Raw genomic sequence first — 19,046 nt, forward strand, 5'->3', positions numbered from 1 at the left:
AATGGGTGAATTTAACTCAGAGGATCACTACATCTATTATTGTGGGCAAGAGTCCCATAGAAGAAATGGTGTGGCCTTTATAGTTAACAAGAGAGTAAGGAAGTCAGTAATGGGATACAATCTCAAAAATGATAGAATGATCTCGGTCCATATCCAAGGCAAACCATTCAGTATCACAGTAATCCAAGTCTGTGCCCCAACCACTGATGCAGAAGAGGCTGAAGTGGACCATTTCTATGAAGATCTACAACACCTTCTAGAACTAACACCAAAAAAAGATGTCCTCTTCATCATAGGGGTCTGAAATGCCAAAGTAGGAAGACAAAAGGTAATTGGAACAACTGACAAGTTTGGCCTTGGAGAACAAAATGAAGCCGGGCAAAGGCTAGTAGAGTTTTATCAAGAGAACAAACTGGTCATGGCAAACATCCTCTTCCAACAACCTAAAAGGCAACCCTACACATGGACATCACCTGATGGGCAACACAGAAATCAGATTGATTATATACTCTGCAGTCAAATATGGAGACGTGCCTTACAGTCAGCATAAACAAGACCTGGAGCTGACTGAGGCTCAGATCATTGCAAAATTCAGGCTTAAACTGAAGAAAACTGGGGAAGCCATCAGGCCATTCAGGTTTGACCTTGATCACATATACAGTGGAAGTGAAGAATAAGTTTAAGGAACTAGAGTTGATAGAGTGCTGGAAGAACTATGGACGGAGCTTCGTGACATTGTACAGAAGGCAACCATCAGTACCATCCCAAAGAAAAAGAAATGCAAGAAAGCAAAGTGGCTGTCTGATGAGGCTTTACAAATAGCTGAGGAAAGAAGGAAAGCGAAAGGCAAAGGTGAAAAGGAAACATTCACCCAACTGAATGCAGATTTTCAGAGAACAGCAAGGAGAGATGAGGCCTTCCTGAAAAAACAATGCAAATCAGTAGAGGAAAATAATAGAATGGGAAGGACAAGAGATCTCTTCAAGAAAATTGGAGAAATCAAGGGAACTTTTTGTGCAAAGATGGCCATGATAAAGGACAAAAACGGTAGGGACCTAACAGAAGCAGAAGAGATCAGGAAGAGGTGGCAAGAATACACAGAAGAATTGTACAAGAAGGACCTCAATGTTCTTGACAACCATGACAGTGAAATCACTGACCTTGAGCCAGACATCCTGGAGTGTGTGAAGTCAAATGGGCCTTAGAAAGCATTACTAACAACAAAGCGAGCGGAGATGATGGTATCCCAGTTGAGCTATTCAAAGTCCTAAAAGATGATGCTGTTTAAGTGATGTACACATTATGTCAACAAATTTGGAAAACGCAACAGTGGCCACAGGATTGGAAAAGGTCAGTTTATATTCCAATCCCAAAGAAAGGTAATGCCAAGGATTGTTCAAACTATCACACCATTGCACTCATTTCACATGCCAGCAAGGTCATGTTAAAGATCCTACAAGCTAGTCTTCAGCAGTACGTAGATTGGGAACTACCGGAAGTTCAAGCTGGGTTTCGGAGAGGTAGAGGAACTAGAGATCAAATTGCCAACATTCGCTGGATTATGGAGAAAGCACAGGAGTATCAGAAAAAGTCTATTTCTATTTCATTGACTACGCTAAAGCCTTTGATTGTGTGGATCACAACAAACTGTGGCAAGTCCTTAAAGAGATGGGAGTACCAGACCACCTCACATGTCTCCTGAGAAACCTGTATAAGGGTCAAAAAGCAACGGTCAGAACAGGATATGAACAACTGATTGGTTTAGAATAGGAAAAGGAGTTTGACAAGGATGTATATTGTCACCCTGCTTATTTAATTTATATGCAGAGTACATAATGCGGAATGCTGGCCTGGATGAAGCACAAGCTGGAATTAAGATTGCTGGGAAAAACATCAACAACCTCAGATATGCAGATGACACCACTCTAATGGCAGAAAGTGAGGAGGACCTAAAGAACCTCTTGTTGAAAGAGGAGAGCACAAAAGTAGGCTTGAAACTCAACATCAAAAAAACTAAGATCATGGCATCCGGCCCCATCACACCATGCCAAATAGAAGGGGAAGACATGGAAGTAGTGACCAATGTCACATATCTGGGATCCAAGATCACTGCAGATGGTGACTGTAGCCATGAAATTAAAAGACGTTTGCTCCTTGGGAGGACAGCTATAGCAAACCTGGGCAGTATAATAAAAAGTAGAGATATTACCCTGCCAACAAAAGTCCATATAGTCAAAGCAATGGTATACCCAGTAGTAATGTATGGCTGTGAGAGCTGGACCATAAGGAAGGCCGAGCACAGAAGAATAGATGCTTTTGAGCTGTGGTGCTGGAGAAGAATCCTGAGAGTCCCTTGGACTGCAAGAAGATCAAATCAGTCAGTCCTAAGGGAAATCAACCCTGACTGTTCCCTGGAAGGTCAGATGCTGAAGCTGAAGCTGAAATACTTTGGCCACCAAATGAGAAGGGAGCACTCACTGGAGAAGATCCTGATGCTGGGAAAGACAGAAGGCAAAAGAAGAAGGGGACGGCAAAAGATGAGATGGCTGGACAGCTTTACTGATGTAACAAACACGAATTTGAGCAGACTTCAGAGGATGGTAGAAGACAGGAGGGCCTGGCGTGACTTTGTCCATGGGGTCGCAAAGAGTCGAACTTGACTGTGCGACTGAACAACAAAAATGTGAAGGGAACAACACTCCCACACCACCTTGAGATAACTGACTGGCCATGGATTGTTTCAGAAGGAAGCCATGTTGGTCTGCTGTGGAACAGTTACACACAAGCTCAGTAGAGCTCACAAGCATCCTAGAGATGAACAAGAGTTTCAGGGTACGAACTTTCGAGAAAACAGTTACACACAAGCACCTTAAGAGACGAACAAGAGTTTCAGGGTACGAACTTTCGAGAGACAAAGTTCCCTTTGCCAGCTATAAGTAGAAATGCAGTTCTTTAAGTCCTTTTATCCCAGTCAGAGAGTAGTCATTTCTACTTGTGTCTGATGGAGGAAGCGTTGACTCTCGAAAGCTTAGACTTTGAAAATAGGGTTACCAGGCTCCACCTTCAGCTGCTGGAAAGGCCTTGGGTCAGCCATAGCTCTGGCAGAGGTTGTCCTTGAAAGGGCAGCTGCTGTAGGAGATCTCTCAGCCCCACCTACTTCATAGGGTGTCTGTTGGCGGGGGAAGGTAAAGGAGATTGTGACCACTCTGAGATTCAGAGTATTGGGTGGGATATAAATCCAGTATCATCTTCTTCAGATGGTAGCTGGAGATCTCAACTAGAGATCAATTCACCTAGAGAAAATGGCTGCTTTGGAAGGTGGACTCTATGGCATTGAAGCCCTGCCCCCACCCCAAACCTCACCTTCTTCAGGCTCCACCCCCCAAAATCTCCAGGTATTTCCCAACCTGGAGCGGGCAACTCTACCAAAAAATCTTGTTAGCCCCTCAGATGCTATTGGACTCGATGCTAACTGATAGGGCGTAGTGAGTGACTAATGTATTCCTCAACACAATTCTTTGCAGAAATAGATGGGAGCAATGTTCCCTCTAAGCTGCAGAGCCTTGTGAGCCAAAATTCTACTTTGTGAGCTCCTGCATCAATTAGTGTGCTGCGGGGTCACCCTTCCTGAGCGAAGACAAAAAGCTGTGAGCTGGAGGCTAAAAATCTGTGAGCTAGCTCACGCTAACGCAGCTTAGAGAGAACACTGGATGGGAGCCTTCTTTGTTTTGTAGCATTTTGTAAGGTTGTAGAGGGTTAGCATTGTCTTTTCTATGTTTACAAAAGCACAAGACCACATGGTGGGTGGGGCTGACCTGCCTTTTAACATCAAAACATATTTATCTGGCTTTTGTGCCTTCATTAGCCCTTTTCCTTCCATAAATATTTCTCCTGTCTCTCAGTTCCTGCTCATAGCCTGTTTTAATGTACTCCCTTTTCCAGAGCTAACTGGTAGGTCTAGGGGAATCCCACACGAGCAGAGGTTATGTCCCTGTGGAGCTCAGGTTGTTGAATTTATTACGTTTTCTGTTTTCCTGTATGCTGAACAAAGAGCGGATTTGTTGATTCCCGTTATGACTACATTTCCAGCCCACTCGGTGGATTAAAAAAAAAAGGGTAAAGGTAGTCCCCTGTGCAAGCACCAGTCGTTTCCAACTCTGGGGTGACATCACATCACGACGTTTTCATGGCAGATTTCTTTTTACGGGGTGGTTTGCCATTGCCTTCCCCAGTCATATACACTCCCCCCCCCAGCAAGCTGGGGACTCATTTTACCAACCTCGGAAGGACGGAAGGCTGAGTCAACCTGGAGCCAGCTACCTGAACCCAGCTTCCGCCGGGATTGAACTCAGGTCATGAGCAGAGCTTGGACTGCAGTACTACAGTTTACCACTCTGCACCATGCGGTGGATTGCCCTCTCTTTAATCTCCTTTTATGAGTCTGACAAGAGGATTAAGAGTCAGTGGCAAAAATTCATCTCATGGCCACTAAAATGCCATGCCCACTAGCCTGACTGACGGGGTTCAAAGGACTGATCTAATTCGGATAGCAGGCTTACTGGTCTTTTCCGTTAACTTTTAGACTGTGCCAGTTTGGTGTAGTGGTTAAGTGTGCGGACTCTTATCTGGGAGAACCGGGTTTGATTCTCCACTCCTCCACTTGCACCTGCTGGAATGGCCTTGGGTCAGCCATAGCTCTCGCAGGAGTTGTCCTTGAAAGGGCAGCTGCTGTGAGAGCCCTCTCCAGCCCCACCACCTCACAGGGTGTCTGTTGTGGGGGGGGGGAAGGTAAAGGAGATTGTGAGCCGCCCTGAGACTCTTCGGAGTGGAGGGCGGGATATAAATCCAATATCTTCATCTACCTCACAGGGTGTCTGTTGCGGGGGGGGGGGGAAGGTAAAGGAGATTGTGAGCCGCTCTGAGACTCTTCGGAGTGGAGGCAGGATATAAATCCAATATCTTCATCTACCTCACAGGGTGTCTGTTGTGGGGGAGGAAGGGAAAGGAGATTGTAAGCCGCCCTGAGACTCTTCGGAGTGGAGGGCGGGATATAAATCCAATATCATCATCTTCTTCATCATCATGTAAATGTTTGATTCTGAACTGTATATGTATACTGTATGTTATTGAATGCATGCATTAGGGTCAGCCTGAGTAAGTCCCAGGAGCCATTGTCCTTTATGGACTATTTTATTAAGAATAAAGATGAGGCCAAGCCAAGGCAGGCTGATGTGGGATAGATCTCTAGCAGAATCCAGTGGATTGGGGTGGAAGCTCAATGGAATTTGGAGTGTCCAGGAAAGACCTCCTGCAGAAACAGACACTTCAGGAACGGAGCCAGAAGAACCTAGCACCCCCCTCGCCTTTGCTGTCAAGTCACAGCCAATTTATGATGACCCCATAAGGCAAGAGCTATTCAGAGGTGGTTTGCCATTGCCTGCCTCTGTGTAGCGACCCTGGTATTCGGGGTTGGAATTCTAGCAGGAGCTCCTTTGCATATTTGGCCACACACCCCTGATGTAGCCAATCCTCCAAGAGCTTACAAGGATCTTGGGAGGATTGGCTACATTGGGGGGGGTGGCCTGATATGCAAAGAAGCTCCTGCTAGAATTCCACCCCGCAGGTGTTTCTTGAGGGTGTCTCACCCAAATACTGACCAGGGCCAACCCTGCTTAGCTTCCAAGGTCTGATGAGATCAAGCTAGTCGGGGCTATCCAGGTCAGGACGATCTAGCTATGGGTAGAGGTAGGGCTCTTTTTAATAGAAAAAGCCCAGCAGGAACTAATTTGCATGTTAGGCCACACCCCAGGTGTCACAATTGTTTCGCGCAGGGGAAAACCCCCAGCAGGAACTCATTTGCATATTAGGCCACACCCCCTGATGCGCAGAGTAATAAAACTGCAGTGCTGCAGCCTTCCATCCTTTCGAGGTCGGTAAAATGAGTACCCAGCTTGCTGGGGGGAAAGCGTAGGTGACTGGGGAAGGCAGTGGCAAACCACCCCGTAAAAAAATCTGCTGGGCAAATGTCATGATGCGATGTCACCCCAGAAGTGGAAACGACTGGTGCTTGCACAAGAGGCTACCTTTATCTTTTTTTACCTGATACCAAGCCAGCCAGAACCGTGTTCTTGTGTGTTCCTGCTCAAAAAAAAAGAAAGAAAGAAAAGCCCTGGGTAGAGTAAAATTTTGCAGAGAGCTGTGCAGAATCCAGAAGCTTTTCAGTGCTGCAGAACTGACAGGGCACAGCTTTTCAGACCAAATCTGTAAGAGAGTGTTATACTCTATGCCTGGTTTAGCAGCAGGGCGGCTAGAGGCACAGGGCTGTCTGCTTGGCAGATATTGGCAAGAGAGGCTCTTTCAAAGCACAGAGAAGCAGTGATTTGGGGGGGGGGAACCCCTTCCCCTCTGGATTTCTGCCAGTTATATTGGCACCCAAGGTACAGAGTATTTGCTTTAAAAATGATGTTCGACTGAAATCGAGGTCAGTGGAGGACAGTTTCACAGCTTCCCTCTTCTCAACTAGGAACTGGTGCTCCTTTACGCAGTCCCGGCTGGTGACGTACATCGGCCTTTGCACATCAGAGAAGTACATAATCAAGTCACAGCAACCGTGTCCACATGGGACTCCAGATTGCCAGAAGACCATGTAAGTATTTATTCGGCTGCTTACTTCATTTACACCCCACCCTTTGTCCCCAATGGAGACCCAAACTGGCTTACCTTGTTCTCCTTTCCTCTCCTTTATCCCCACTGCAACCTTACCTGAGGTAGGTTAGATTGAGACTGTATGTCTGATCCAGGGGTTGCTTTCTAGAAAAATAGGTGGTGGAACTCATTAGCATATGCCAACCACCCCCTCCGAGCCAAAAGCAACCCGATGCAAGAAAGGAGAGCCCCGGGTGAGTGAGGCCTGCTTGGGCTGGCTAGAGATCCAGCCAGCCCGAGCAGGCCTCGCTCGTCTGGAGCTCTCCTTGGCCGCCCGCCCTCCCAGTCAAAAGGCCAGCAAGCCACTCGCCACCCAAAATCACATAAGAAGTGGTGAAAGGGTGGTGTGGGCTTCTCCAGGGGTTAATGAGGGCTGCTGGGGGAGCGGCAAAGCCCCTGGTGGCTGGCTGACCGGCTGCTCTCCTAATCCAGGGATTGTTATGTAGCTGCACCTACTGTTCAATTTCATTTATTTTATTTTCATTTATTTAGTTTATATCCCGCCCTTCCCACCAAAGCAGCTCAGGGCGGCTCACAACACAGAAGTTCTAACATAGGATTAAGTTTTAAAATACATCAATTTACAACATTTAAACAATAAACTAGTAAAAACAGTAAAGAAGTAAAACAAAGCCATTTACCAAAGTACCATACTACAGCCTTCTATTTGAAATTTTCAAGTACCGATCAGTTGTATGCCAACTTACAGGCCCTGCGGAACTGCCCAAGATCCTGCAGGGCCCTCACCTCTTCCGGTAGCTGGTTCCACCAGCAAGGGGCTGTGATTGAAAAGGCCCTGTCTCTGGTCGACTTAAGTTGGGCCTCCTTTGGCCCGGAGATTGCAAGCAGGTTTTGAGAACTCGATCTCAGCACTCTCTGGGAAACATGTGGGGAGAGACGGTCCCTAAGGTAGGCAGAGTACAATGAAGAAGGTAGGTGGGAAGGATGACGGGGGCCTTCAGAAAGGTTCAGGAGCTGCGCTCTTGTGACTCCTGCTGAATCTGAGGCATGGTCTGACCCAAGGTCACCCAGCAAGCTTCCATGGCAGAGTAGGGAATTTGAATCCAGATCATACACTGAGACCAATTCCTCACTAACACTTGCTCCGCCCACAGGCTTCTGCTTTCCCTGGCTCAAGAGATCAGTTCCCCACCAGTAGCTACGCAGGTGCCTTTTGATCCATGGCTTCCTCCCATTTCCCTCGCAGCTTACAGAGCTCCAAAAAACAAAAGCAAGATGCCATGACGGAAAGTGGAGGGAGACGTGGATCAAAATGCACCCATGCAGCAACTGGTGGGGAACTGATTGCTTGAGCCAGGGAGAACAGAAGCCTGGGGACAGAGCAACTGCTAGGAAAGCATTGGGCAGACACTCGAATCACTGCACCACACTAGCTCTTGGTCTTAAGAAGGCCTTGCTCTAAGGCAGGCGTGGCCAAGCTAGCTTAACAAAAGAGCCACATAGAATAAAGAGTTTTGAGAGCCACAAGACCTGAACACCAGATGTCTGAGAGTCATAAGGCATGAACATCAGAAGTTTGAGAGTGGGCAGGCTGGCAAAGAGATTGGGGGGGAGGGAGAGATGGAAAGAAAGCAACTTTAAATACTTTCTCCAAGCTGCATTATACAAAAAAACACCAGCCTATAGAAAGGAGGCTTGGCTTGGAGAAGTGATTTAAAGAGATAAATGCCCTTTCCAAGTCAGCTGATAGGGCGGTTGGGGCTTTGAGAGCCGCACAATATGTGTGAAAGAGCCACATGTGGCTCCCGAGCCACAGTTCGGCTACCCCTTTACATATATTGAACCCATCTCCCACTCAGTTTTAATGTATTTTTCTCCTAATGACAAACTATATGTATTTTGCATGTTTAAAGGTGGGTTAGTTGGATGGGAAAACATAATAATTCCTTCCTTTTGGCCCAGCAATAGAGTCATTGACAGACATGCTACTGTTTTGTTGCTTGCGCATGCTCATGCTATTCAGGATCAAAGGTTTGCTCAATTTGTTAATTTTACTATTTTGTCACTGAATCTTATATATGTACCTTTACATTCTAAACCACTGCCTACCAGATAATTTTATTTCACCGTCATTGGTTCTTAAATCTGTACCATTTTGCATTCTGGGCCACTGCTTACCAGCTATGTATGGCTCTGCTCGCTGTGCCAGATTCCTCGTCTGATGAAGTGTGCTTAGAGAGCACACGAAAGCTTTACGTTCTGAATAAAACTAAGCTGGCCTTAAAGGCGCAATCAACTCCTATTTTGTTCTACTACTTCAGACCACCACGGCTGCTTACTTGGACCCTGCTCTGAAGGTTTGTTGGTAGGTTTGAGGCCCTGTTCCATGTTCCCATTGGTTTTAGACTTTTCCTCATGCCTTTCCTTCAGGGAAGTTCGGGAACAGCCATTTGTAGGGTTCCTCGGGAAGAAGGGAAGAAACCCGTTCAATTGTCAAGGAAATGCCCTTGCTTGCCCTTTTCCTAATCACACCACGGCTCACAGCACTGGGAGAAACAAAGAACAAATCAGCCCAGATTTATAGCAGCTTACAACCAGGAAAGTCAGGTTCAACAAGGTTGTCACGTATACAATTGTATTAAATGAACTATTCAGATTTGATGGACCGTTTGATTGTAGACGCAAGCTTGGCTCAGGGTTCGTGACCAGCTTGTTGCTGTTTTGCAATTACAAAAAATAATTGCAGTCAAATGATGTCTGAAATGGAATAGAGCACTTGAGGGCTGTCTCAGTAGGGAACAGTTGGTGAAATCTACCCTTGAATTCAGGTGGAGTTCAGGTGGAAGGCCTCTAAAGTCTGCCAGATAATGACAGGCTCAGGGGAAGTATCTAACCATGGGCAAAAGGAGCCATATTGTCCTGGAGCTCAACCTACAGAACTGCAGGAGAGCAACCAGTCTTTGATTCTAAGCAGGATCACCCCCTGACTCAACGAGCCAGCTTCTCTTGAAGTCACCAGTCCCTGGATTGAACTTGCCTTATGCTCAAGTATGAATGGTTCCCTCTGTTTTGGGGCCCCCGACCCGCTGGCGTGAAGTAGGCCACTGGGGGGATCCCCAGTCCAAAGAGCTCTGTCATGCGTGGTGGCACGCAGCATGATGGCATCAAGTGATGTCACCGCTCTGGGCACGTCACATGGGGATGCTCTAGCAATTCAGGGGAAAGTCTATGGTTTTGCACAGGGATGCTCTAGCAATTCGGGGGGAACTCTATGGTGCCACGGGGTTCCTCCCAAGTTGCTAGAGCATCTCCGCATGAAACCACATTTTCCCTGAATTGCTAGAACATTCCAGCATGACATGCCTGGTGAGACTGGTAAAGGGAGAGAGGTCACTTGTAGGAGAAAGCACAACCCAAGTTATAGCGACCAAATAACTAAGAATGTATTGAAACAAAATCACACAAATATGTTTGTCCATTGGGAATTCTATGTGCAGTCCTTGGACTCACTGAAAACGGATCTTGTGGGATTTTCAGTTTTTTCAATGTATCGATGCATCAGAAACACTTTGATGTTTTTTTTTTCCTGAGCTTTTGCCTTCGGTTGAGAGATGTGGTTGGAGCCCCCTATGCTAGAAGAGGATTTGAAGCAGGAAGAATCAAGTCGCCCTCCCGTTCATTGGGACTCCTTTGATGGAACTGGGAAACTTTTGGGGAATTGCTATTTTTTATTATTATTATTATTATTATTATTATTATTATTATTATTATTATTATTACTTTTTATTTGTATCCCGCCCTCCCCGCACAAGCAGGCTCAGGGCGGCTCACAACATATAAATGTAATACAATACAATAAAATCATACATAGCAATAAAATCATCTTAAATCAATATACAGTTACATTAAAATTAACATTAAGGTGCTAAATAGATCTTCTTAAGTTCAGTGGAAGAAAAGAAAACATACACAGCGACATTATCTTAGCTCGGTATGGGCGAAGGCTATTTTGAAGAGGTATGTCTTACAGGCCCTGCGAAATTGGTCTAATCGCAGGGCCCGTACCTCCTCCGGGAGTTGATTCCACAGTAGCGGGGCCGCAATGGAGAAGGCCCGATCTCAGGTGGTCTTTAATCTGGCCTCCCTTGGCCCAGGGATATTCAGCTGGTGCTTACCAGCTGACCTCAGTGCTCTATGGGGCTCATATGGGGAGAGACGGTCCCTCAGGTAGGCAGGCCCTCGACCATATAGGGCTTTAGTCTTCTATTGAACACATTTGTATGATTTTGTTTCAATACATTCTTAGTTATTTGGTCACTGTAACTTCAGTTATGCTGTCTTCATGCCTGGTGGAACAACATCACTTCCGGGCGACATCATCGTGTTGTGCGCCGCTGTGCGTGCAGAAAAAATGTTCCGTCCGGCAGCCACTGGGGACTTGGCAACCCCAGTTGTTCTAACACTGTGTCTGATTGGGTCTTCAGCCTGCAGTGAGGAAACTTGTTTCCAAATGAACAAAGTTTGAGTCCTGTGGCACCTTTAAGACCACCAAATGTTTATTCAAGGTACAAGGTCTTGTAAGCACACTTCTTCAGATACGGAGAAACAGAATTTCCTCAACCATTATATATAGGTAGAAAGAGGGGTGTTAGTTGCCAGGAAGGGCTAGTTATTTCCAGATGTTCACCATGGGCTGAAAAGCCTTCAGGATGACCAGGTTTCCAATAACCAGGAGCTTAATTTGCACCCAGAACACTCCGTGTTGTTAGAGCTTCTTTAAATCTTGTTCCCAACAATTGTCATCTTTAGCTTCCCCCCCTCGGAGATTGTACAAGGGGTCTTCCTCACCCTCACAGTCTGGAGGGCTCCCTATTTAACCAATCATGTACCAACTCTTTTGTAACCAATAGACTTCTGTGTTCCAATACCTGCTAACAGACCTTAGTAGTCTTTCTAAATAGGAACGGGACATTTTGTAGAAAAATAGGTGGAGGAGCTCATCCAGGAACTGTTATGCAGCTTCACATACTATTCAGTGGACAAGTAGGTCGAACTCTCAGAAGGAGGAGGTGGAACTCTCAGAAAGGTTCAGGAGCTGTGCTCCTGTGAGCTCCCACTGAATCTGAGGCCTGAATAGGGATATTTTAAAAAGCAAAGGAAGCAGGGTCTATCCTAATCATGTCTACTCAGTAATAGGAAAGGAAAGGTCCCCTGTGCAAGCACCAGTCGTTTCCGACTCTGGGGTGACGTTGCTTTCACAACGTTTTCACGGCAGACTTTTTACGGGGTGGTTTGCCACTGCCTTCCCCAGTCACCTACGCTTTCCCCCCAGCAAGCTGGGTACTCATTTTACCGACCTCGGAAGGATGGAAGGCTGAGTCAACCTCGAGCCGGCTACCTGAAAACCCAGCTTCTACCAGGGATCGACCTCAGGTCGTGAGCAGAGCTTAGGACTGCAGTACTGCAGCTTTAACACTCTGCATCACGGGGCTCTTATCTCCAATAGGAAAAGGAAAGATCCCCTTTGCAAGCACCAGTCGTTTCCAACTCTGGGGTGAAGTTGCTTTCACAGCATTTTCACGGCAGACTTTTCACGGGGTGTTTTGCATTGCCTTCCCCAGTCATCCACACTTTCCCCTCAGCAAGCTAGGTACTCTTTTTACCAACTTCGGAAGGATGGAAGGCTGAGTCAACCCCAAGCCGGCTACCTGAAAACCCAGCTTCCACCAGGGATCAAACTCAGGTCGTGAGCAGAGCTTAGGACTGCAGCACTGCAGCTTTAACACTCCACACCACGGGGCTCTTTTCTCAGTAATGTCCCATGTTATTCAGTGGAGCGTTACTAACAGGGAAGTGTTCTTTAGACTGTGGCCTAAAGCAATGATTTAAAAGCTCTACCACACATTTAATTTTTTTTTTAAAGTTATCTTCCAAGCTGAGATATTCCTTAACGTAGACACCAGGACGTCATTGCCCATGCACCGTCACCGTCAGAGACGTTGCAGAGATGTGATTTCTAAAGGTTTGTCATTTGTTTCTTCTCTAGGTACAGAACAGCTTTAAAGCCATTCTACCAGGTGAAGCAAAAAGTCGTAAGCTCTTTGCACTGGAAGTGCTGCCCTGGCTACACCGGCAAGAACTGTGAAAACCACGGTAAAAAAAAGGCACAGGATGGGGAAACAGTATTAAGAGTTGGAGGGCACCCTCTCAGTTCACGCAGGGATACTCATCCACTCTGTGCAAACGGAGAATATATGCTAGGGCCATATTGGACGTTACCTTTGTTGCACGAGAGGGTTTGCAGTGGGGATGGGAATGAATCAGGAGAATCGATGCTTGCGAAAGTTCGTGGTATCTCACGAACCTCCACAAACCTTTCATTTTAATGAACCTATCCAGGGTTCGTGGTTCGTTCGTGGTGCAGAAGCCGTTTGAAGGATTCCCTTTAAATGCCTTCCAAGTTCACTTGCTGAGTCACACCACCGTAGCAGCATGGCTCGGAGAAGGCATTTAACGAAACTGCAGGTACCAGCATGTCTGTTGACGCAAACCAAATAAACCTCCCAAAGCCACCTGGGAAGTTCATGGTGCGTGGAATGGCATGATCGGAAATTTCAGTTCACAATTTGATTCGTGCCCATCCCTAGTCTGCAGTACAGAAGTTTTATTTGCATATGTATTTTAGGAATGCCAGCCACCAGGTGCGACCTGGGAACTCTCCAGAATTACAGCTCATCTCTAGACTAAAGAGATCAGTTCCCCTGGAGAAAATGGCTGCTTTAGAGAGTGGATTCTATGGCATTCTACCACACTGAGGTCCCTGTCCTCCCCAAGCTGCTAGTGGGTGATTCGCCTAGGGTGCCAGAAAGCCTAGCACCGGCCCTGAATCCAGCACAAGTAGCACCACTGGAGATTCCTGAGAGAGAAATGAAGCATCTTGAACATCCAGAAACACTGTTACTGCACACGAGAGTCTTTATATATCATTGTATTGCACATCAATGCATCTAGCAGAAACAGCAGATGAATTTTCTAGAATGTCCTGTTTCTGTACCTTAATGAAAATAAACTTAAAAAAAACAACAACTCCAGAAAGACAGGCAGGCAGAAGGAAAATCCCACTGACTTACCAACTTTTGTTTGCAGACCCTAGTTTCTTTCCAGTGCCCACCACTAAGCCAGGAGGCTGGGAAGAAGGATGGGAGGCGCTCTCAAGCAGAAGTAGGTTTAGATTCTTCCTGCTCTTCCACTAACACCTTTCCATCTTGCTGAACGTGTTACGCAATGCTTATTCTTCTCCACTCTCCACTGCTTCTCGACAGAATGTTTTCCTAATGTAGAAAGCCAATTATGTGAAGAGATGCAGCCATTATTTTAACATTAACAAATTATTTATTAATACAACATGGTCTTCCTTGCACAGCTCACAGCAGGGAGCAGTACAGTGGAAAATCAAAACTGCACGGGTTGGATCCAAATGACTGCAAATAGAGATCTGAAATGAGGGCTGCTAGCTCTGGGGTGCAAAATTCCTAGAGATTTGGAGTTGGAGCCTGGAGAGACAGGACTTGGGGGGTGACCTCAGCAGGGTATAATGTCACAGGGACTGCCCCCGGAAACTGCCGTTTCCATCAAGGGAGCTGTGCTTTTTAGCCTGAAGGTTTCCAGGTATCACCTGGAAGCTGGCAATCATAGGTGGAACAGATTCTGCTCACTTTTCTTTAGATCCATTGAAAATGCTGTTCCCAAGAATGGTGTGGGTGAGATGGCACCAATGGGCTCTGGGCTACAATTTGAGTGGAATTTTTTTTTTTTTTTAAAGGTCACAAGTGGCAGCTTGCATGAATGAAAGGTGCAAGGTGTTTTTTTTTGTAGCAGGAACTCTTTTGCATATTAGGCCACACACCCCTGATTTAGCCAATCCCCCAAGAGGCCCTGTACTAAGAGCCCTGTAAGCTCTTGGAGGATTGGCTACATCGGAGAAGGGGGTGTACCCTAATATGCAAAGAAGTTCCTGCTACAAAAAAAGCCCTGGGAAGGTGTCAGGTTGAAGGGCACCTTGGGCTCTAACTCAAACCTGCCTTTTTGAAGTCATCTGCTCATCATTGTATAATGCTTTGAACAGTATCAAAGGAGGTCTATAACAGCTTCACTCACCTGAGCAGGGCCTTCTGCAAGAGCCAACTTCAAACGGGCACAATCAGCACCTTGCCTGCACACGTGGCCTTCTCTGCTCTGGCCCCCACTTGCGGAATGTTCTGCTAGAGGATGTCAGGAAGGCTCCCATTCTCCTGGCTTCCCGTAAGCGATATACACCTGAATTATTCAAGAGGCAATAGTGGAGGACTGCACAAAATTATTCCCAAAGATAGAACAAGATGGGTAACCGTGTGAGTCTGTCTGTAGCAGTAGAAAAGAGCAAGAGTAGCACCTTGAAGACTAACATTTGTGGCACGGTAGGAGCTTGTGTGGCTCCTGAAAGCTCCTCCCCTCCAGATACTGGAAAAATATGTAATTTCTTAAGTCAAACAATCCTTGTATATTTTGAATATTGTTGAATTATTATGTTAAGTATTTTCAAATGTCTCCATTACACACATTTCCCCCCCAGTATCTTTGATTGTTTATGAGGCTGGTTAGCACAGAACCTTAGGGTTACTTACCTACTTATCCCAACTGGGGACTGGCAACTCTAGGAATTCTTGAAGATTTAGGATTGGACTCTGGGGAAGACACATACCTCACTGAGTTCCAATGCCAGAGAATCCAGCCTTCAAAGCTTCCATTTTCTCCAGGGGAGCTGATCCAGGGGAATTAACTGAACTTCAGAGGAATTAGCTTCTACCATAAAATTTTTGCCTCAAAAAACAGAGTGTCCTGCCTGCATCACTTCTGGATCATGCTGGAAGTCACGTGGGCACGTTGCTAAAATGTGTGATGAGACTCCCAGCTCTTGGTAAGCCCACCCTCTATCCCCTGCTGACTGCCCAGAGGAATCAAAATAGCCCAGACTAGACTGATCTCATCAAAGCTTGGAAGCTAAGCAGGATTGGCCCTGGTTAGCACTTAGATGGGAGACCACTAAGGAAGTTCAGAGTTGCTATGCAAAGGAAGTCAATGGCAAATGACCTTTTCTCACCTGCGGCCTTGAAAACCTCATGAGAGGTTGACATGTGAGTTGGTTGCAACTTGACAGCATTTTATTACCGTTACAATTAACGCCATCCTAATTGGAGGGACTGGTTTCCACAATGAGGTACACTAGAAGCTGTTTTATCCCTTGTTGTTTGGTTTTGTTACGTGCCTGTCTGTTTGCAACTAGCATCTTCATCGCTGGAATCCAGAGACATTCTGGAAGCCCACCAGAGCCACGAAGCGCTGCTGGAGGATCTGCAGAACGATGTCCATCAGGCAACGAGCAACTTGGGAGTCTTGCAGAAGGCATTTTATGACAACATCAGTCGCCCAGGAATAGAAGCCAACTACAACCAGACAGGTGAGAGTTCAGCTGAAGATGAATGCGTGCAGATCAGTGACATGAAGCTAAATGGGAAATAATATTTTTGATATAGCTGGAGAGCTGGGATTAGACCCATCATCAGCACTCCATTATCCTGTAGACCCCAAAGTCTCACTTGTGTACATGGACAATGACCATACCCATCTACCTCACCCAGAGCTGGCCCTAGGCTGTCTGGCACTGTGAGCCAGAGGCCATGGTCTCCCAAAGACCCCCATTGACTACCCACCAAGGATTAAGAACATAAGAACATAAGAGAAGCCATGTTAGATCAGGCCAATGGCCCATCCAGTCCAACACTCTGTGTCACATAAGAACATAAGAGAAGCCATGTTGGATCAGGTCAATGGCCCATCCAGTCCAACACTCTGTGTCACATAAGAACATAAGAGAAGCCATGTTGGATCAGGCCAATGGCCCATCCAGTCCAACACTCTGTGTCACACAGTGGCCAAAAAACCCAGGTGCCATCAGGAGGTCCATAAGAACATAAGAGAAGACATGTTGGATCAGGCCAATGGCCCATCCAGTCCAACACTCTGTGTCACATAGTGGCCAAAAAAATTATACACACACACACACACACTGTGGCTAATAGCCACTGATGGACCTCTGCTCCATATTTTTATCTAACCCCCTCTTGAAGGTGGCTATGCTTGTGGCCGCCACCACCTCCTGTGGCAGTGAATTCCACATGTTAATCACCCTTTGGGTGAAGAAATACTTCCTTTTATCCATTTTAACCTGTCTGCTCAGCAATTGTGCACTATGGGTAGTCATCTTCAATGGACTGTATTTCATCTCCTATCAGTTAGCCAATTATTGCTAGGAATGGGGAGTTTTATCCCAGAGACTAACACAGAACCCTACATAAGGCTCTGAATGCACATCTCAAACATACAGTAACAGGCAGGGAGACTACTGTCCTAGTTGTCCCTCATCCCTGACCAGGCTTCACTACACTGAGAAAGCCAGGAAGACAAAGGGAAAAGTCATTTTCAGAGGGAGCGTAGAAGAGGACCACACGTCTTCCCAGCCACCATTACTGCAAAGCAGCCAGATCACGTACACAGCTGCAATCACGTCTATGCATATGGAAAACTTCTGATTCGGATGAAAGGCGGCTACACCAATGGAGCCAGGAACTCATCAGCAAGTCAATACCCAACATCGAGACGAGCTGCCCACTGGCCACATCCATTGCTTTTCCTTTCCCCCTTTTCGCTTTGCTAAAGTTTCCTAGAGGTGTCACAGGTAGTTAGCATCTGGACTCCAAACTGTCACATGGTAACAGAATCCCGGACTTCATTGGTCCTCATTGGAAGCCAATCAATAGGGCTAAGATCATACGTCCGCTCCAATCAGGTTACTGCCCAATGGTCACTGCCCCTTTTGACTTCAAGTTATGAATCTGACTATTTAAGGTCAGGTAAGTGGGTGTTCTGGGCTTCTCCTGGTAGTACCCCTGGAGTGCCAGCAGAGGTAGCGCCCAGGCTCTGATCAGGTCTGAGTCCATTATGGTAAGATCTGCTGGCCGGTTCTTGCCGCCCCCTTTCCTCCTGCCATGGCTGCTGAGATCTTCTCTTCCTTTGGACAGGTAATCATATCCCCCTGTGATCAATGCTTCAATCCTGCTAACGCAAACGTCCCTATCCAATTTTTCACCTCTGTATACTCCTAGTTCGGTTATGATTGTGTGAATGCTAGTGTAATTGTGTGCTTGTGTGATCTTCTTAATACAAACACCTTGAATTTTAGCAGTCATTCTCCTCAATTCGTTGGGTCTCTGGAAAATTCTGACTCCGGTAGACATAGGTAGTTGATCCTGCTCTGGCCATTTGCCTATTCGTTTAATTCCTCAATTCAATCTCAGAGGCAATTTGGCTAACACTGAGGATACATGAAAAATAGAGTCCTTACAGAATTTAATCAGACCATCAAAAGACAGGGGGGAAATATGATGTACGGAGTTTAGTATCTGCAATACACGATTGAAGACATTGTTCCATTGACAGCATTTCTCTGCATGTGAAACAAAGGGCTGGAACTTTAATCGAAATAATAAGCAATAGAATAATGGCTAGCATTTTTATACAAGGGAGGGATGGTGGCTCAGTGGTAGAGCATCTGCTTGGTAAGCAGAAGGTCCCAGGTTCAATCCCCGGCATCTCCAACTTAAAAGAGTCCAGGCAAGTAGGTGTGAAAAACCTCAGCTTGAGACCCTGGAGAGCTGCTGCCAGTCTGAGTAGGCAATACTGACGTTGATGGACCAAGGGTCTGATTCAGTATAAGACAGCTTCATATGTTCAAGGTGGCTGTTTCCATAGCTATGAATAATGCAACTGAGAGGATTTGGCAGAGTTGCAAAGTTATTTTGTGTATTTTTGTACTTTGCCAAGGAACGGCCTGTAGGAACTCAAAATGTGTTGGAAATTTTTAAAATAAAATTGTATTAAAGACATTTACAAGCACCTTGTGATTTTTTTTTGGGGGGGGGGTCGTTCCTGGTGGCAAAGAGGTGCTGACCACTTGGTTTCAGTTGCTTGACAGTGCCATTCTGATTGGAGTTACATTCTTCTAAGTCTACTAATGTCCATAGGCTTGGAAGAGTAACTAAATTTGAGTCCGTTAGAACTTTAGAGATCAACAAGATTTGCCTTGTGGCGCAGAGTAGTAAGCTGCAGTAGCGCAGTCCACGATCTGCTCACAACCTGAGTTTGATCCCATTCAGGTAGCTGGCTCAAGGTTGACTCAGCCTTCCATCCTTCTGAGGTTGGTAAAACGAGTCCCCAGCTTGCTGGGGGTAAAGTGTAGATGACCGGGGAAGGCAATGGCAAACCACTCCATAAAAAAAAAGTCT

General features: G+C 46.2%; 1 protein-coding gene across 1 annotated transcript in view; it reads left to right on the forward strand.

Annotated features, from left to right (window-relative positions):
* Positions 1-19,046, forward strand: part of MMRN2 (multimerin 2) — a 63,964-nt gene that overhangs the window by 33,614 nt on the left and 11,304 nt on the right. The window contains exons 2-5 of the mRNA XM_060241061.1: positions 6,524-6,646; positions 12,713-12,819; positions 13,813-13,887; positions 15,989-16,162. Coding sequence (XP_060097044.1) covers positions 6,524-6,646; positions 12,713-12,819; positions 13,813-13,887; positions 15,989-16,162 — 479 coding nt within the window. The remainder of the gene's footprint in view (positions 1-6,523; positions 6,647-12,712; positions 12,820-13,812; positions 13,888-15,988; positions 16,163-19,046) is intronic.

This window comes from Heteronotia binoei, chromosome 6 (assembly GCF_032191835.1).
Source record: "Heteronotia binoei isolate CCM8104 ecotype False Entrance Well chromosome 6, APGP_CSIRO_Hbin_v1, whole genome shotgun sequence".
NCBI classification, from domain to species: domain Eukaryota; kingdom Metazoa; phylum Chordata; class Lepidosauria; order Squamata; family Gekkonidae; genus Heteronotia; species Heteronotia binoei.